General features: G+C 40.2%; 1 protein-coding gene and 1 long non-coding RNA gene across 2 annotated transcripts; one reads left to right on the top strand and one right to left on the bottom strand.

Annotated features, from left to right (window-relative positions):
- Positions 1-300: 300 nt before the first annotated feature.
- Positions 301-1704, bottom strand: LOC148192015 (uncharacterized). The gene is made up of 2 exons (XM_088099989.1): positions 1660-1704; positions 301-1587 (listed from the first exon to the last, which is right to left on the bottom strand). The coding sequence occupies exons 1-2, from the start codon at positions 1702-1704 to the stop codon at positions 301-303; spliced, it is 1332 nt and encodes a 443-aa protein (XP_087956115.1).
- A 12007-nt stretch (positions 1705-13711) lies between these two features.
- On the top strand, positions 13712-20857 carry LOC148192016 (uncharacterized). Its single transcript, XR_015782537.1, has 3 exons — positions 13712-13789; positions 14085-14166; positions 20802-20857. It is a non-coding gene; the product is annotated as an uncharacterized LOC148192016 (long non-coding RNA).
- Positions 20858-21389: the final 532 nt, after the last annotated feature.

The raw sequence follows: 21389 nt of genomic DNA on the forward strand, positions 1-21389 counted from the left end.
AAGCTCAGCGCGACATGCAATATTTCAAGAAGCGTGCAAACAAAAATTATGAATGAAACCATGCAGTATTTATTGAATGAGATAACACAGAGTACGACAAACTAGATTATCACGCTGAGCACAAAAACTAAACGTCAACCCGTAAGTCATGAATCCTAAAGCCCCGGGTGAAGCTATAGGATTACTTAAAACTATTACATTTACTCAAATTAAGCATCACGGGTAAACTCGGAATTCCAATTGTTGAGTAGTGCACCTTGGGAGCCAGCCCGCACGAAACTTGAGCATTCAAAGCTATCTTCATCCTCCATGGCTGTTATATGGCCCGTGTTCATCCTCGATGGCATTCGTCGAGGCACTCTCATGCCCAGAAAGTGGGTTAGTCTCAATGCTGGGTTTATCTTCTTGAAACTTTAACCACCCAGAGTCGATTAGAGTCTGTACTTTGTGTTTAAAAGCCAGACATCTCTCAGTTGAATGACCGACACCTCCCCCATGATAACTACATTTGGCTTCTGCATCATAACCCCTGGGATACGGAGGTTGCATGGGCTTCATTGGACAAATAGCAACCAAACCCCTTTGGACGAGTTGAGGTAACAATTCCGTGTAAGTTGTAGGGATAGGGGTGAAATTAACAAATTGGTTCCTTCTTGGGTAAGTATTTTGGCCCGCATTCTGATTTGGACCTGCAATTGCCCCAGCCCTCCAAGTATCAGTTGGGGGCAATGGCGGTTGATAATACCCTTGTTGTTGTTGAGGCCTGGCTTGATGAGCAAACGCCGCATTAGCTGCATGAGGGGGTTGCCCCAAGTATGGTCGGAAGCTATGAGCGGGAGCTTGACCTCTCCATACAGGCATTGCCGATGCCGCATGCACATCCCCTTCCTTCTTCTTTCCCGCATTGAAATTGTTTTTTTTGTAATTTGCAGTTGCGGGCGAATTGTATGCAATTTTCCCACTTTTAACCCCAATTTCTATCCTTTCGCCTATTATAATGATATCAGCGAAATTAGCAGACACGTTCCCGACCATGTGCTCGTAAAATGGCGGCTGGAGAGTGTTCACAAACATTGCCACCATTTCTCTATCATACAAAGGTGGTTCGACTTGTGCAGCTAACTCTCTCCACCGTTGAGCATACTCTTTAAAAGTTTCGTTGTCTTTCTTCGACATGTTTTGCAGCTGTAAACGATCTGGCGCGACATGTGTATTGTATATGTACTGCTTCACAAAAGCATCAGCCAAGTCTGCCCAACAATGAATTCGAGTCGGCTCCAAATGGGTATACCAGTTTAACGCCACTCCAGCCAAACTATCTTGAAAAACATGGATGAGCAGCTGCTCATCATAAGCATATGCAGCCATCTTTCTGCAAAACATGGTTAGATGGTTCTTTGGGCATGTATTTCCCTTATACTTCTCAAAATCTGGCGCCTTGAACTTATGTGGAATTTTGACGCCAGGAACCAAGCTCAATCTAGAAACATCCCCAAATCCATAACTTTCATACCCCTCCACAGCCCTCAATCTTGCCTCTAGGCTCTCAAGTTTATCCTTTGCCCCATCGACATTACTAGTTACTCCCTGAAACGAGGTATGTGGTGCAGCCCCTGTAGAAAAGCCCTCTCCGGTAATCACAGGTGGCACCGGAGTTACTCGTATTCCATCCGACATGTTTGCATGCATTCCTTCATTTATCATGGGCGCGGACATTACAACAGGTCCCTGAATACTGATTGGCGGTACGTTGGCAGTGGTAGGGAAAGAGAATGAAGTCTGCTCCCCTTCTGTGTATTCTCCCATAGGTGGGGTGTAACCTGGAGGTAATCCATACATTGGGAATGGAACAGATTGGCTCCCAGAACTGAACACCGGAGGGTAATATTGAGCACTTCCCTCGACTTGCGCAGGCGTCGCCCCTCCCGTAGTCTTCAGGGCTTCGAGAGCCGCCAAAATTTGGGCCATCTGATCCTTCAACTGGTTGACATCGGCCTTAATAGATTCGTGTGACTGCTCCCAATTCTCCATGACCTTCGAGTTAGCTCTGGTCCTGTACGGATGTCGTGGAAAATTTGCCGTTGTTTTCTCACTTGTACTGCCGATTATTATTTTTTTTATTAAATTAAATTAGATAAGGATGAAAAATGCAAAACGAAAGAAAACATGATGCATGCTAGTGATAAGTGGAAATCACAGGATAACGATGACAATACTGATGGAAAATTAACACAAGCCGATACCAACAAACATCCCTTATCTTTCATTTAAAGGAAATTTGATCCATTACATAGTCTAAGGAACAAAACGCATAATTCCTATGTACATCAATCCCGCGCCCGGGCAATGAAAGATTTCATCTCTCCCACCAACCATTTACAATGATTAATAAACAATTCTATTTCCGCTGGTGAGTTACAAAAATGAGTGCTTGCTTCAGCATTCGACACCATCCTGGGGATGTCTTCAATTGCCCCGTTTGCCAAAGCAGCCAATTGAGAGAATCTTTCCTTCCAGTGCTTTACAGTCATTTCTTGCTCGGCGATGTGCTCTTCCATTCGCTTTATCAAGGCCTGATGCCTTTCTTCAAAATCTATCGACCTCCATCGCTCCTCCTGTTCCTCGATATATTCCTCCATTTGTTTTATCAGAGTTCGATGCTCTTCCTCTGCTTCTGTTAGCTTCCAACGCTCCCTATTCATATCCGCCTCAAATGACATGGCCATCTCTTTCATCTCATGCCCCGCTTTTTCTATCTGAATCTGCGCTTCTCTTAATCTCTTCAGGGCTTCTCGTTTATCTCTTTTGGCTTCTTCGTAGAGGTGCTTCCACTCCTTACCCTCTTCTAAAGCCACCTTCTTCTCATTTACCCTCATGGATAATTCCTTACTCGCGGCAGCTAGATCCTGTTTTACTCGAAATGTGTAATCCCTCTCAGCCTTCTGGCTTTTGACAAGGTTTTCATAAGCCCGCGACTTTTCTTCATTATCATTTCTCATATCCACAAGATCATTACGCGCTCTTTGTAATTCATTCTCCAACCTAGCATTCCTAATTTTCAATTTCTCCATCTCAGCTTTCAATTGTTGCACCTCTTCACTTTCTGGGGCTTGAGATGGTCCTTCACTAGCTGATTGATCCTTGATTGGCTTGAAAGGCAACTTGACTACTTTCACTCTCTCCAGAATCCAGGTGTGATAACTAACACTGCTATCCACTACTCCATCCCTTAAGTCCTTCTCTGCTCGAACAACATTTTCCCAGGCGCTTTTAACCTTTCTTAACAGTTCGATGAAATGCCCGTCTTCGTAATAAATGAATAGGGTAGCAAGGTAATCTGATGAAGGTGCCCCTTTTATAGGATGCCCAAATTGTCTTTGCACCAAAAGAGGATTGTAATTTATACAGTACCGGGCACCTATGAGAGGTATATTAGGAAAGCTACCACAATGTTGTATAGCCAGTTTATTTCCGAGCCAAGGAAGGCGCCATTTTATACTTCTTTCGCTTAAGCCAGCAAGGAATCGGGCCCAATCGTTTCCTCCTTTACCTTTAAGCCCTTGGTGTGACAAAGTCTCCGATAGACTCTTAACGTCGACCATCTCTTTAAACACGCGCGTTGTCATCCATGTATACAACGCCGGTAAGCAACAAAGAATCTTCTTTCCCTTTCTCTCATGGCAAAAACTTAAAGTCCCATAAACATCTGCAAGAACTGCTGTTACAGGATTCTCTGATCTGGTTTTACTCGCCACGAAGACGTCTATCGCGGTGTAATCCACAAATTCTTCTATTTTGGGAAACAAGACAATGCCGTATATGGTGAGGGCTAATACATCTATGAAAGTTTCCCAATCCTCTTTATCAGCCAGATGATGTAAATACTGCTCTAGATATCCCTGTGATAACCCATGCACTTGATTCCTCATCATCATCCTGTTTTCAAGCTCCTTGGGATGTAATTTCATGATGGTAGCAACAGTGGGTATAGAGGCATGATGCTCTAAATGTTGGTAGGGAGTGGTGCCCTCCAATGGTAAACCCAAGATATGCTCGAACTCCTCTATGGTTGGCGCCAACTGAAAGTCTTGAAATGTGAAACATCGAAGCGGAGAATCATAATATTGTGCCAAGGCTGTGATAGCGGGTATTTGTACTTCAACCTCCATTAAATTCAACAAATTTCCATATCTTCTCTGAAAGGTTTCTCTTTTTATCGTCTTAAGCCTTTTGCCCAAGTTTATCAGCCCGGTCAAGTTTCCCACATGAGTCCTTAGACTATACTTCTTTCTTAAGTCGGAAGAGTTGGTGTGCTGTGTAGCATCGAATCTTGTGTTAACATCCATCTCGTATGAAGTCAAGTAGGTACCTGTGATTTCCCTTAAAATTAACATGTTACTAAATGATGTATGAATATGATGCATGATAATAAAATTACATGACAAAACAAAGCACATGCATGGTATGAAATGTAATATCATAAAAAAAAACGAACAGCGTGAGGGTTACAGAAGCATATATTCCTCCCTTCGTGCCCTACCAAAGGTTCATTGCTTTCAGTTCAAGGTCAAGTATATGCAATCTCAAGAGGATGATTTCCTGAACCTAAAGGTCAAAGGTCACTAGAGCTATGGCCCCCTTCATAGCATTTCCACAACAGTCGAGTAATCAACTAGGTGTAGAAACACATATGAAGAGAACAGACTCTAGCTGGAGTTCTCACGATAGCCAAACAGGAAGTACATCCCAGAGTGACACCGCTACACAACTCCTCTAATTCTAAGCTACGCTCAGACCCGGGTATAGGGCCCCACTCATGATATGCCAAAAGTGTGTGTGTGAAGGGAGGAAATTATGCACACCCAAACCCTCACCTGCAAAACAACCAGAAAAATTCCCAGGCAGATATAAACATATTGTCTACCCTAGGGTTCAATATTCAACAGTTATTGCAGTTATTCCAAATATCGAGCATAAAATAGAAAAAAGGGAAAGAAAAACACAAAGCAAAACCACATCAAATTCGCGCATCTAATTAAATGGCTCGACTCTCTAACAGTCCCCAGTGGAGTCGCCATCTGTCGCAACCGGAATCGCGACGGGACGACGATCCAAATAAGAAACGGGTTTTAAAAAAAGATTTGGAGTCGCCACCATAGTTTATTATGGAAAACTATGGAAAAACCTCAAAATGATAAAGCACGGTCCACGAAAACCAAAGATTGGGTTCGGGAGTCAGTTACGCATGGGGAAGGTGTTAGCACCCCACAACGCCTGCCCTAAGGCAGTACCTTTAACTAAATGCACGAATATGATGTGGTTTTTCAAAATGTTTAATTATCCCCTAAAATAAAATTATAAATAAACAAATATATTTTTTTAGTTTTTTGGGCCCGACAAGGATTGACCTTGCTCCTACGTATTCTCATTCAAAATGAGAAATCAGGGTTACGTAGTTCTAGCTGAAAAAGTTTGAGAGATTTGTTTGAGAAATTGATTGAAAGATTTGTTTGAGAAGATGATTGAAAGATTTGTTTGAGAAAATGATTACGGATAAATTTGGATTTTTGGGAAAGTGAACCTGACAAGGGCTAGCCTTGCTCCTACGTATCTCCACTTTCGATGGAGAATCAAGGGTTACGTAGTTCTAGCTGAAAGACTGTTTGTTTGTTTGAAAAAGCAGATGTTTTTAATTTTTGGAGATTTTTATGTTTTTAATATTTTCGAGAAAAAGAAAGTAATGAGTACTAGGCCGACGCGAACGGTCGCACGAGTACTCATACCTTTAAAATGATATTTAAATATTTTTAATTATTTTTTGAAAAGAGAGATAACGATATTAAGCACTAGGCCGATGCGAACGATCACACGAGCACTCATACCGTTATTTACTTATTTAGGAAGACTTGAGAGTATTGAGTGCTAGGCTGATGCGGACGATCGCACGAGCACTCATACCATTATTTACTTATTTAGAAAAACTTGAGAGTATTGAGTGCTAGGCTGATGCGGACGATCGCACGAGTACTCATACCCTCGTTTAATATTACGTAAATAAGAGAGAAAAGTATTGAACACTAGGACGATGCGAACGATCACACGAGTGTTCAACCTTTAAACGTATTTTTGAAATTCTTTTTATTTAAGAAAAGAAAAGGTTTTTAGCACAAGGACGACGCGAGCGGCCACACGTGTGCTTAACCTTCAAAACGTATTTCTTTTGTAAATTTATTTACGGAAGAAGAAAAAGGTTTTTAGCACAAGGACGACGCGAGCGGTCACACGTGTGCTTAAACCTTTAAAACATATTTTTGTAAATTTGAAGAAGAGGTTTTTAGCACAAGGACGACGCGAGCGGTCACACGTGTGCTTAAACCTTTAAAACATATTTTTGTAAATTTATTTAAGAAAAGAAGAAGAGGTTTTTAGCACAAGGACGACGCGAGCGGTCACACGTGTGCTTAAACCTTTAAAACGTATTTTTGAAATTTTATTTAAGAAAAGAAGAAAAGGTTTTTAGCACAAGGACGACGCGAGCGGTCACACGTGCGCTTTAAACCTTTAAAACTTTTCTTATAAATTCTTTTTATTTAAACTATCAATATTGTATTATTAAATATATACTTTAGGATAAGTGAATGTCTAAAATAAATAAATAGAATAAAATAAGACAATAAAGAAAGATAAATAAACAAAAAAAAGAAATGGGAAAGGCTGGACGAACGTTGGGGACAGTATTCAGAATGACGAGCGTTCGTTGGGAAATTAAGGCTGAGTAATGAGCGTTCTTTGGTTCGGAAACGAACGCTCGTTCGTTTGGAGAGAGGACGAACGTTGGGAAATTAAGGCTGAGTAACGAGCGTTCTTTGGTTCGGAAACAAACGCTCGTTCGTTTGGAGAGAGGACGAACGTTGGGAAATTAAGGCTGAGTAACGAGCGTTCTTTGGTTCGGAAACGAACGCTCGTTCGTTTGGAGAGAGGACGAACGTTGGGAAATTAAGGCTGAGTAACGAGCGTTCTTTGGTTCGGAAACGAACGCTCGTTCGTTTGGATAACGAGCGCTCTTCAGGGAGAAGATTTGAACGAACGGTCAAGAATGCTTAAGGTAACGAGAGTTCGCTAGTTTGGATAACGAGCGCTCGTTGGTGAGAAGGTTGAGCGAACGGTCAAAAAGTCTTAAAGAATACGAGCGTTCGCTCGTTTGGATAACGAGCGCCCATTGGTGAGAGTGCTGAGCGAACGGTCAAAAAGTCTTAAGGATAACGAGCGTTTGCTCGTTTGGATAACGAGCGTTCGCTCGTTTGGATAACGAGCGCTCGTTCGTTTGGAATGTTGAACGAACGGTCGAAAAGTCTTAAAGATAACGAGCGCTCGCTCGTTTGGATAACGAGCGCTCGTTGGTGAGAGTGCAAAGCGAACGGACGTTTTGAAAGCAAAATAACGAGCGCTCATTGGTAAAGCTAGTGAACGGACGTTCAAAAATGCAAGCTTAAGGACGAACGCTCGTTGTATGAAAAGACGAACGGACGTTCAAAAATTGAAGCTTAAGAACGAACGTTCGTTATTGAAATGGCGAACGGACGTTCAAATGTGGAAGCTTAAGGACGAACGGTCGTTAGTTTGTATAACGAACGCTCGTTAGGTAGAAGCTGACCGAACGGTCAGAAAAGGCTTAATGCTAACGAGCGTTCGCTCGTTTGGATAACGAGCGTTCGCTCGTTTGGATAACGTGCGCTCGTTTGTTTGTATGATGAGCGTTCGTTGTGGGGAGATGGCGAACGGACGCCAAATAACGAGCGCTCCAAAGAGGCCCAATGCACCAGACGTACGCCCATTTCTGGGCTTGGCCCAGTCCAGTGCTTTCTAACCTAGAATTTTCTAGGGGTTCAGGAGGTTCACTCTCATTCACTCCTTCCCCAACTTGATTCTTCTCTGACCCCATGTCCAAGCTCTGCACCACGAACTCACCACCACATCTGCCATATCCGGCCACCGTCACCTCAACCAGAATAAGCCTTGGCCTCGCCGGCGACACCTCGCGCCATCAGCACCACCGTCAGCCAAGACACCACCGTCTCCACTTCTCTCTCTTCGAAAACCCGAGATTCTCAGGGATGGTTTTCCTCCGTCTTCATCTCCAATCCGCTCGTGCTATCATCATCCATCAACATCAACCTCACCATTGCTAAAACCTCCACGACGAACACGATCACTGTCACGATAATGTCTCTCCTCGTGCCTATACTCATCCACCTCCTCGGCCACCTCCACGGCCACCAAATTCCTTCTCAACAGCTCCAGGCAGGACTCAATACCCTCGCGCCACTGCTTCCTTGCTCTTGTCTGCACTCTCCGATACCAGCAACCCAGGGAGGGGTTCGTCTCCGCCAGTTCAAACATACGAGCTGCCTCTTCTTCGTCGAGCTCTCCGCCTTTCACCGCTGAGACCATCATCGGCCATCGCTCCAGTTCATCTCTTCATTCTTGGATTGCGATGGGTTTTGGATTTTGATTTGTTGAGATTGGCCGTGAGCATGGGAGTTATAGCAGAGAGAGGAAATATGGTGTAACAGAGAATGAAAAGAAGGGGAGGTTGGTGATGAGGGAACTCATGGTGTTCAGAGGACAAGCATTCATCATGGAAAAAGCATAAGAAACAGCTATGCAGTAAGTGTTCACGATGATTCTGGAAGCACAGAGACTTACCTGCTGTTAAGGTGGCTGCTATCGTTCGCTGCGTAGACGGTGGCTTCTTCTCGCCGGTGCCGGTGCCAATGCTGACTCTGGATGATGATTCCAGATGGATCGTTACTCGTATGCCGTTTCTCGCTTTTGTTCTCTGATCCCCACAAAATCCCCCCCCAAAATCCTTGGAAAATATTCCTTTCTAACTACCCTGTCCCCCTTGCTGATACACGCCTCCCACATACCCTTTTCCACGTGTTTTCCCTTTTTCCATTTTTTTTACTTTTTCAATTTTATTTTATTTATTTTCATTATTTTTAATTTTAATTTTACTTTTCAATTTTTTTAATTATTTTAATTATTTTAATTATTAACTCTATTAAAACAAAATTGAAGATAAGAAAAGTAAAAATTGAATTAAAAGCAAAAATCTAAATACATAAAAATAGAATAAAACAAAAAGGTAAAATAAAATAAAAAAAAAACCAATAAAAAACACTTCTCTTTTTTTTTTTTCAACCCGGACAAAATTGAGTGTTGACACTATTTATAATAAAACCATTTAATATTAAAATAATCGAGTCTCACTATTTTTAGACTACCACCACTTCTAAAACACAATTTTCTGAAGTTTTACATTATATATATATATGTATATACATATATATACGTATATGTATACATATATATATGTATATGTATATACATATACATATATATATGTATATACATATATATATGTATATACATATATATATATATGTATATACATATACATATATATATATGTATATACATATACATATATATATATGTATACATATATGTATATACATGTATACATATATACATATATATATATGTATATGTATATACATATATATATATATAGGTATATATGTATATATATATATATATATATATATATATATATATATATATATATATATATATATATATATATATATATATTCTAGAGTTTATTTATTCATAAATAATTAATAAGTCAACTTAAGATCAAATGATTTTTATAAATATATTTAAGATTATTAAGAAATTGGATTTTAAGGTTTGTTTGAACATAAAGTACTGTTTATACAGAATAACGAGATGGATTAAAAAAAATGTGTTTACTTTCAAAAAACAACGAAAAATGAAATAGAAGAAATTACGGGATTTTGCTTTTTGTCAATCACCACGTCCGTGCGAAGATTTGGAAGAAATGATGAGTAAATCTCATTTTTACCCTTGATAGATAATTTTCATACTTTTATTCTTCTTTAATAATAATAATAATAATTATTATTATTATTATTTTATATTACTTTAATAACTATGAACATTTTGATAATGTTTAATTTTTACTAATTTATCTATCACATCGGTTAAATTCTACACTAATTTTCACAAATTTTACTTCCAAATCAATTCTCACCTACTTCCAAATCCACTCAAATAAACAAAAATTAATTTACCCTCAAATTCCCTCAAATTTTCTAAAAATCATCAACTCCCTCTCCTCTAAATCATTCTTCCAAAGTAAACACACCCTAAGTCTAAGTTAATTCCACAAAAAAAGTTGTTGCAAATTGGTTTCTATCTCTGGTGGACATGAGACTTTCAACAAAGATATTATGATAGGTTGGTTACATCTAATATGCATTTATTGTTAGTATCGCCAAATTTTTATTGACTTTAATATCGAAGTATCTTGTGCACGTAATTCTCCAATTCATAATAAATATGAAATAAAAAAAAATTAACCTAGAGTTGAAAGAACAAATAAAACCTCAACCATACAAACAAAAGCATTTATAATTTGGATTTGATAACCGAAAGAGTGGGATAAGAGATGAATTTGGCGAAAGAAAGTATTAGTGTTTGAAGTTGAAGGTAGAGATAGTTTGAAAGCATTTGGAAAATGGAGTGATGGTTTGATGGGAGTATGAGGAACTGAGAAGATATGTAGTGTGGGGAATCTGCATTTAGTGGCCCTTGTTCTTGTATAATATTGTCCAAACATGGAATAATACTCTCATCACTTGAAGTCCACTTCCATAAAAGTAATGCATACAAATTCGCCTACCTTCACTGCTACGTTGGCTGTGGGTCAGGGAAGGTCTGCCTGTAGGGAAATCAAATCTAACTCAGTCCATAAAAAGGATTATGTATACAAACTACATCTACTTACCATCGCTTAAACTAATTCAATTTATTCACAACTTATCGATTTTTTAACCTTTGCTTCTATTACTATTTACGTTGTTTATGGTATCAATAAGTTAAAAACTACAGAAAATAGCATATTCTTCCTAACAAAGTTGGAAAAGATACAGAAAAATGTTTTTAACACAACTTGACAATCTAGTAGTCATTAAAAAATGAATTTTTATATTTATAAAAGAAAATAAAGATTAAAGAATAAAATGTGAATGTAAAATGTGGGTAAAAGTAAGAGGGCCATTTTTTAGAAATGTGGTTTTTCCTTCGGATTTTAGCATGGTAGCTTTCACACAAAAATTGATATGTTGCATTCTCTGAGCCACTTATAGTGGGAAGTTACTGTTTGTTATGAAGTGATGGTCAAAACCAGAGATTGTTACAACTCTCCATTACTCAATAATCTGCTCTGTCACTTACAAAGCTTCCAAACCATCTCTTTCTTCCAAAAATTCTGTACCTATTTTAACCAAACAGTACAACCGTGTAATTTGTACTCAATATAATATATATATATATATATATATATATATATCAATATTATGTATATATATATGGATACAAATATTTTGATACATGTTTTTCGACGATATTTTAACACAATATATTTATTATTTTTTATATTTGAGAAGGAATATAAAAGTTAAGAATTCCATGAAAAATTAACTGATTCATCTATTAGGTAGTTAAATATCTAATTTATAAAAAAAAATTGTAAATTATAATTTTTTTTTTCAAAACTAACATGAGAACAATAATAAGAGAGTTTAATAATACTCATTCTGTTTAAATCTATGGTTCGAATTGAATTTCACATCAAAACTGTTAATGTACTTTGAATGTCTCTTTCATTTGCTTCCAAAATTTACGTTTTATTCTTTTTCTTTTTTTTTTTCTAGGGTTTTGATTCTTTTTTCATATTTCCTATTTTTTTCATTTTATTGTATGAATAAAAGAATTAAAACACAATTTTTTTTGTAAAAAATATTTTAATTATATTTTACCCAGCTAAAAGAGATAAAAAATGTATTTTTCAAAAAACCACAAACTCAAAAAATTGTTTTGTTTTAGAATTTTTTAATTTTCCAAAAATTTAGTAATAAACTTAAAAAGTTGCATTGTTTTAGAACTTTAATTTTTTTTCAAAAAATTAATTAAAAAAATAAAAATTTGAATTTCTCCATATAATTTTGTCTTTCAATTTAATGTCCATTGTCATTATATTTTTTCTTTTTCTCAAGCTTTGGCAGATTTAACATTTTGTATTAAATAATGTCAACGGAATTCCTTTTTTCATGATCAAGTAATTTGTTCTTATTTTTCATCTGTAACTACCTTTTTCTTAATATAAACCAATGTTATTTTTTAAAAAGCTTTAGTTAAATATTTTTTAATCAATATCTGTAAAAGAAAAGTTAATTAATGTCAAATGTAAATTTTTTGCCGGTATTAATTACGGTCATTTTTAATTCATATTAATCAGATTTGTTTATGAAATATAAAGTTAAAATTTCTTTTTTAATTGATATTAGTCAAAATTTTATTGTTGAATGTTAACATAATTATTTTTATCAATATTAATTAAAATTTCTTATAAATGTTCGAAGGATAATATTTTTTACTGATATAAGGAAATGTTTTCAGTCAATATATTAGTTAGACTTTCTTTTACATTTACGTGTATTTGTTATTTTTTTTAATTAATAACTACATGACTTGTTTTGGTACTCACATAATGTTTTCTTGAAGTTTGTTAAAAGTTTGTTAAAAGTTAGTTTTTTATATCGATTGACAAAACTTTTGGCCAATAGATATGTCAATTAAAATCATAGTAATTTATATCAGTGAAAATTAAGCTTATTCATATGATTTTCATGCGAGTTAACAAAATCTTAATAAACTTTTTTCATTAAGTACTAATTTTAAATTATTAGTTTTCTTAATGTTAAAATTCACTTTTTATATTTAACGATAGCTGGCTCTGTGTAAGTAAAAAATAAATAAATTTTGATAGTTTGAATTATTTTATCGAAAATAAAAATTTGTAAAAAACATAATTAAAATCAAAAGTTATTTAATTTTTTTCATAGGATGATACTTAATTAAGTATCAATTTTCTAAAAATAATTTTTAATTGAATTTTTATTAATTCTTTTTATATATAGAGTACTTAAATTTTATTATTTTTTATTGAGTTTTTATCATTTAATTTTTTTATTAGTTAGTTGGGTAAAATAGTTATTATATTGTCTTGTATCTTTTTACTTGTTCATGTGATAAAAAAATATATAAAGTTTATTGTTGATATATTAAAATAAATAATAAATAATTTTTATTCTTTTCATTGAAATCATATTGATAATAATTATCATGATCATAGTTCTTTTTTGTCATTGATGATGGTCTGTTTCAAAAATTCTCACGACATTTCAAAAGGAATAAGNTAACTTATTTAAAATAAAATAATACAAAGTCTAATGCATTTTGTTTGTTAATTTGCTCAAACAGTTATACATTCAACAGGATCAAATGCTCGTGGATATAATTGTAGACTCTATGCACTTCTTAGTTGCATTTATTGCATTAAGAATAGAGACATGATTATTGTAGTACTTGTTGAAATGAGAAGTGTTATGCATATTCGATTATGTTTGCTTCCTTGTTTACAGCTGAAACAATTGATTCACTTTAATTTTCTTGAAAAAATTAAGCACGAAAACATGATTCTTGTACCTCTAGTGTTTGTCAATTGGAAAACTGTTATATGACATACATATTTAATTATGTTTGCTTCCTTGTGTTCAGTTACAGAGCCTGGGGTGCATATGGGCAGTCAAAGCTTGCCAACCTTTTACATGCGAATGAACTTTCAAGGCGTCTTAGGGTGAGCTGGCTTCTCCTCTATAGTAGTGTAATTTACATATTATTTCGGAAGCTATAAAGTTATTTAGGATCTAATATAGAATTACTTAATTTTAAGAGTATTTTTCTTTTTCACAATACATCTTTCCTAATACCTGCTGGTTATGCAAATGCAATCATGGATCATTGTGTTACTTTCTTATTCCGCTTTTCAGTGGCTTTCTTTTACTTTGTAGGGTTAGTAAAAACGTCACTTTGTTTTTGCCACATTTGATGTTTTTTTTTGTATGAAATTTTGGCTGTTTCATCTTGAACAGGAAGATGGGGTGGAGATTTCTGCAAATTCTCTTCATCCTGGAGCAATTACCACCAATCTTTTCCGTCATACTCCAATAAACGGTAACTATGGCATTATACTATTCATGTCCTATCTAAGAATTGTATAGGTCCTGAGATTTGCTCTACTAAATCATTTATTCTGCATTTTCTTGTTTATTTACTTTTAATTTCCTTTTAAAATGCAGTAAGCTCGTATATGTGTGCATTGTGTTTATGTCATAAATTTGGTACACAAATATCTATGAAAAACCAATACCAAGAATGATAATTGGTAGTAAACATTTTTATTCGAATGAAAGAAACAATGCTCTTATTGTTCTAGAATCAGCTCCTCAGTAAACTGACTTGGGGTTTATAAGGTCTTGAGCTAGTTTATGGTGTGATCCTACATATGTTCTTTTCATTCTACCACTCTTCTTCCCCCAATAACCTCTCTGCTAGGTCTAATTAACTAGCAAACTTAGCAGCATAACTTCTCTCCCCATATTGTTTTGTTATGATTACAAATATAGGATGTATTTAGATTTTCATTTTCCATTAACATTGTATCAACATGTTTGATATCTTTTTTTCTTCAGATTAGTTATAAGTCTACAACTCCTCCATGTCTTGTTCAACGTTGATGCTTACATCAGGACCATGATCAAGTGTTTTACAAGTTAGCCCTGTTGAATTTTGAATACGGGCATACTGAAGAAAAGTTTGAGCATTCATGTGAAGCTGTTAGGGCCTGGCGTGTGTATGAGAGGAAGAGATACAGGAGGGTGATGAGGGGCGAGGACGGACGCCCCAACATGGACGAACGCTCAGAGCAAGGGGCGAGAACGAACGAGGACGAACAGAATGGGGACGAACGTCCTAACATGGACGAACGTTCAGGGCAAGGGGCGAGGACGAGCGAGGACGAGCAGAATGGGGACGAACGTCCTAACATGGACGAGGGGACGAGCGTCCCTGCGAGGGGCGAGGACGAGCGTCCATAATGAATAGCTGGACAGCGGATGGATAGGCAGAGTATTACTGTAATTAAGACAGTAATAAATAGAGTTAATTAGGACAGATTTATTCTTTCCAGATAATTACATTAAATAGGCAATTAAGTTTAATTATAATAAATTGACAATTATGATTATTCCTTACCTTTTATGGAAGGCGTAATTAGTATTAATTAGGAGAGGCACCTAGGGTTAGGATATCTTTTGATTATTGAGTTTATTGTAAGAGAGGTTATGCTCTCGTGTGGCTGAAGGAGAACCTGCTCCCAGTCATTTGGTTTTTGTTCGATCTTTCCAGAATTCCATTAATAAAGAGGTTTTATTCACTTGTTTACTGTTACGTTCATTGTGTAAAGCAAGGTTACGTGGTCAGGCACGTAACAAATTGGTCCGACCTGCCGGATCAAATTAAAGGAGGGAGAGCGTGATGGAAGGGAAAATGACGGCCATGGACGGGAGGATAGAGACCCTAGAAATCTCCATGGGCGGGCTGGAATCAGCGGTCCAGGAACTAGTAAGGATACTGGGCGAGCGAGGTCGACGGGAGGAGGGACACCTGGATAGCAGCCAGGGGTCAGTACAGGGAAGAAGGAATGACGAGGATGAGAGAGCTGGAGGAGGACTAGGAGGGGGACACCGGGAAGACCAACCTTATTGGAGGAAGAAGGTTGAATTGCCCATATTCGAAGGCAGCGACCCTATGAACTGGATTTACAGGGCGGACAAATTCTTCGAACTCCAAGGGGTGCCCGAGGACGAGAAGTTGCGGCTGGCGTACATCAGCATGGAAGGAATAGCAGGACACTGGTTCAGGTTTTGGAGGGAGAAGGCCAGCAACCGGACATGGGCCGGGTTAAAGGAAGCATTAGTGGTGCGGTTTGGAGGCCGGAATCAAGGAACGGTTTTTGAGAGACTGGCAGCATGTAGACAGACGGGTCCCGTGGGGGACTACATCCAAGAATTCGAGGTGTTGGTGAGTCAGGCAGAACACATACCCGAGGCACAGCTATTGGGGTATTTCATGGCCGGCCTACAAGAGGGGATTCGTAACCAACTCAGGTTGCTAGATCCGAAGGATTTTATGGATGTCATGAGGCTAGCCAGGGACGTAGAGGCGTTCCAAACAGGTACGCGGGGAAGTGGAGGAATCAGCAACAAAGGCCAGTCGTGGGGAAAAACGAGCGGGCACGTGGCAAGGGTGGACCCTAACCGCAATAACCAGAACCGAACGAACGCTGAAGGAGGCCCCAGGAGGGGGAATGAGCGTACGTTCTCTAACGCTCAAGGCAGGAACGTACGTGATTTACCGTACGCAGAGTACGTCAAGCGCAGGGAGGAGGGGAAGTGCTTCCGATGCGATGGACCGTTCGGTCCAGGCCACCGATGCCCAGAAAGAGGGCTTAGGACGCTGATCTTGGCCGAAGAAGAGGAACCAGGAGGAGAAGAGGAGGAAGAGGTAGAATGTGAACAACTGGAGCTGTCTGCTTTCTCAGCCGGAGGGCTCACCCAGCCCCAAACGATGAAGCTGCACGGCCAGATAGGGACGCAACCGGTTCTGATCCTAATTGACAGTGGCGCCAGCCACAACTTCATAAGCAGGGAGCTGGTAGAAGACCTAGCCTTACCCGTGATGGATACACCATCCTACCGGGTAAGTTTGGGGGATGGACGTAGGAAGGAGACGCGAGGATGTTGTGAGTCCGTAACGGTCCAGGTAGGGGATGTGGTGATTAACGAACGTTTTCACTTGTTCGACTTGGGCGGAGTGGATGTGATACTGGGGGTCGAATGGTTGGCTAAGCTGGGCGAGGTAGTCATTAACTGGAGGCAGCTAACCATGGCGTACGTACAAGCAGGGAGCAAGGTGACTATCAAGGGAGATCCAACGCTAACTAGGAGGGTGGTAGAACCGTCAGCCTTGCTCAAATTGACGGAAGTTGAGATATGGTCATTGGTGTGGGAGCTAGGGGAGACCGAGAAGGAGAAGGGACCCAAACCGTACGTTCCGGAAAAAGAAACGTTCGGTCCAGAACTGACTCCGACACAGACGCTCGACATGCAGCGAGTCCTGGAGCGGTACGCAGAAGTGTTTCACGAGCCGGAGGGACTACCCCCTGATAGAGGAATGGTTCATCAAATTCCATTGAAGGAAGGCACGGACCCCGTAAACGTAAGGCCATACAGATATCCCCATGTAATGAAGGGGGAGATTGAGAAGCAGGTGGCGGAAATGCTGGCGGCAGGCGTCATAAGATCAAGCACCAGCCCGTATTCAAGCCCTGTAATTTTGGTGAAAAAGAAGGATGGCAGCTGGAGGTTTTGCGTGGACTACAGGGCCCTCAACCGAGCCACCGTGCCTGACAAATTCCCTATTCCATTGATAGAGGAGTTGTTGGACGAGCTGAGGGGAGCCAAGTACTTTTCGAAGGTGGATTTGAAGTCAGGCTATCATCAAATACGAATGGGAACCGGTGACATAGAGAAGACTGCTTTCCGGACGCACCAGGGCCACTACGAATTCATGGTAATGCCGTTCGGCCTCACCAACGCGCCAGCCACTTTTCAGAGTGCCATGAACCAACTATTACAGCCTTACCTGAGGAAGTTCGTACTAGTATTTTTTGATGACATACTGGTGTATAGCCGCACTTGGGACGAGCATTTGGAACAGGTGGCGACGGTGCTAAGGGAATTGACGACACATAGCTGGGTTGCCAACCGGAAGAAGTGCGAATTCGGGAGGACTCAAATAGGGTATCTCGGCCATCGGATATCAGAGAAGGGAGTGGAGATGGACGAGGACAAGGTGCGGGCAGTGCTGGAGTGGGAGAAACCGAAGACAGTAAAGGCCTTGAGGGGTTTCCTAGGGCTGACCGGCTACTACAGGAGGTTCGTTAAGGACTATGGGAAGATTGCCCGGCCTTTGACCGACCTCCTCAAGAAAGGGCAGTTCGCATGGACGGAACAAGCCGAGGTCGCCATGCTTAAGTTGAAGAAGGCCATAACGACAGCACCCGTATTGATTCTTCCGGATTTTAATCAACCGTTCCACATTGAGTGTGACGCATCCGGGAGGGGGATAGGAGCGGTCCTCATGCAAGGGAAGCAGCCCATAGCTTTCTTTAGCAAAGCGCTGTCGGAGGGAACGTTAGGGAAGTCGATCTATGAGAAGGAACTCATGGCGCTGGTTTTGGCCATACAACATTGGAGGCCGTACCTACTAGGGCAACGGTTTGTGGTTCACACGGATCAAAGGAGTTTGAAGTACCTTTTGGAGCAACGCATTACCACACAAAATCAGCAGAATTGGCTAGCCAAGCTCCTGGGATACGACTTTGAGATCGTGTACAAATCCGGGGTGACCAACAAGGTGGCTGACGCCCTCTCACGCAAGGATGAAGATGAGCTACGGGATGAGAAGGAGTTAAGGGTGGTGGTTCGGCCATATTGGCAAGATTTCAGGGAGATTTTGGAAGAAGTTGAGGCGGATGAGGAGCTACGGAAGGTCATAGAGGACTTAAAGAAGGATCCCAACTCGCACCCCTCGTACACGCTGGAGAACGAGCGTTTGCACTATAAAGGGAGGCTCGTGCTGTCCGCTCGTTCGGCCTGGGTGCCCAAGCTGATAGCGGAATTTCATTCCACTCATACAGGAGGCCATTCAGGGGTTTACCGAACGTACCGCAAGGTGGCACAATCACTTTACTGGGTGGGAATGAAGAAAGCAGTGACCGACTTCGTGGCCCACTGCCTAGTCTGTCAGCAGCATAAATATCTAACCTCATCTCCGCAAGGACTGCTGCAGCCGTTACCCATTCCCAACGCTATCTGGGAGGAGATAAGTATGGATTTTATTGTCAAACTACCCAAGTCAAGAGGATATGATGCTGTCCTAGTGGTGGTGGATCGGCTCAGCAAGTACGGACACTTCATACCCCTAAAACACCCATATTCCGCTCGCACTATAGCCGAAATCTTCGTGAAAGAGGTTGTCCGCTTACATGGGGTACCACTCTCGATCGTAAGTGACAGGGATCCACTGTTCTTAAGTAACTTTTGGAAGGAGCTGTTCAAGTTACAAGGCACTCGACTGAAGATGAGCACAGCTTATCATCCGGAGACGGATGGACAGACGGAGGTTCTCAACAGGGTCCTGGAAGGGTATCTGAGATGTTTCTGTTCAGAGCAGCCCAAGGGCTGGAGTACGGTGATACCGTGGGCGGAATATTGGTACAATACCAGCTATCAAGAATCAGCCAAATGTACGCCATTCGAAACGGTCTACGGGAGACCGCCACCCTCCCTGCATAGGTTCGTCCCAGGAGAGACCTTAGTGGAGTCCGTCAGTCAGGAATTACAGACGAGAGATGAAGCCCTCCGCCAGCTAAAGTTCCATCTCGCCAGGGCGCAGGAATTGATGGTAAGGCAGGCAGATAAGGCAAGAAGACCGTCCCAAATAAGAGTGGGAGATTGGGTCTATTTGAAGATTAGACCTCACCGTCAAACGACGATGTCGTCCATGGTGCAATCTAAATTGGCCGCACGTTACTTTGGTCCCTTCTTGGTCATTCAGCAGGTAGGGGCAGTCGCATATAAGCTGCAATTACCAGAGACCGCCCGAATTCACCCCGTGTTCCATGTGTCCCAATTAAAGAAGGCAGTAGGGGACCACCCGGTCGAGCCCGAGTTACCCAAAGATTTGGAGGTGGAAGAACCGTCTCCACGACCGGCCCGAGTGTTGGATAACAGGCAAGCACACCAGGGGGAGGACGCACGTCAGGAAGTGTTGGTCGAATGGGAAGGGGGAGGTCCTGACGAGGCTACATGGGAAGATGCCCTCACCATCCACGATCAATATCCTGATTTCAACCTTGGGGACAAGGTTGATCTTCAGGGGGTGGGTAATGTTAGGGCCTGGCGTGTGTATGAGAGGAAGAGATACAGGAGGGTGATGAGGGGCGAGGACGGACGCCCCAACATGGACGAACGCTCAGAGCAAGGGGCGAGAACGAACGAGGACGAACAGAATGGGGACGAACGTCCTAACATGGACGAACGTTCAGGGCAAGGGGCGAGGACGAGCGAGGACGAGCAGAATGGGGACGAACGTCCTAACATGGACGAGGGGACGAGCGTCCCTGCGAGGGGCGAGGACGAGCGTCCATAATGAATAGCTGGACAGCGGATGGATAGGCAGAGTATTACTGTAATTAAGACAGTAATAAATAGAGTTAATTAGGACAGATTTATTCTTTCCAGATAATTACATTAAATAGGCAATTAAGTTTAATTATAATAAATTGACAATTATGATTATTCCTTACCTTTTATGGAAGGCGTAATTAGTATTAATTAGGAGAGGCACCTAGGGTTAGGATATCTTTTGATTATTGAGTTTATTGTAAGAGAGGTTATGCTCTCGTGTGGCTGAAGGAGAACCTGCTCCCAGTCATTTGGTTTTTGTTCGATCTTTCCAGAATTCCATTAATAAAGAGGTTTTATTCACTTGTTTACTGTTACGTTCATTGTGTAAAGCAAGGTTACGTGGTCAGGCACGTAACAGAAGCACTTCTCATGGTCACTTGGAAATGGTCTTTTTAGTTTTAAATATCAATTCATCTCTAAGAATTTTGTTCATTTTTTCATTTGAGATAACGACTAGCTGAGTTTCACGTGCATATTTCTGTTTGATTTGTGCAGGTATAATTAATGTTATTGGTAGACTCGTTTTTAAAAACCTCCCCCAGGTAACATCATTATAAATGTTGGACATTGACATGCTGTGATTTAGGGCATTATTCTAGACCCCATCTTTTTTTCATGATCACAAATACTCATTTGAGATGCCAAACATTTATTTGTTCTTAATTATATCCAATACAATTTAAAACGTTTATCATGAAATTAACCTGAAGATAACTGACAATTCACCTAGATATAGTGTCCATAAGGATACAGTGTCCTCTAGTCTGAGAATCTTCTAACTTGCTTGCTGACCTTGTAATGCAGGGAGCAGCAATAACATGCTATGTAGCATTACACCCACAAGTGAAGGGAGTTAGCGACAAGTATTTTTCAGACAGTAATGTTGCCCAACCAACCTCACTTGGGACTGATGCTGATTTGGCCAAGAAACTTTGGGATTTCAGCTTGAAATTGACCAAGTAAAAACCCCAAGTATTATTTGTCAATGGAACCCGGGGGCTGGGCTCTCTCAGGCGGTGATTGGCGGAGGAACGAGAGAGCTTCTCTCTCGTGCGCGGAGAAAAGGCAAGGAGGGAGAAATCG

Source organism: Vigna umbellata, chromosome 10 (genome assembly GCF_029865625.1).
Source record: "Vigna umbellata cultivar VRB3 chromosome 10, Vumbellata_1.0, whole genome shotgun sequence".
In the NCBI taxonomy this organism is placed as follows: Eukaryota; Viridiplantae; Streptophyta; class Magnoliopsida; order Fabales; family Fabaceae; genus Vigna; species Vigna umbellata.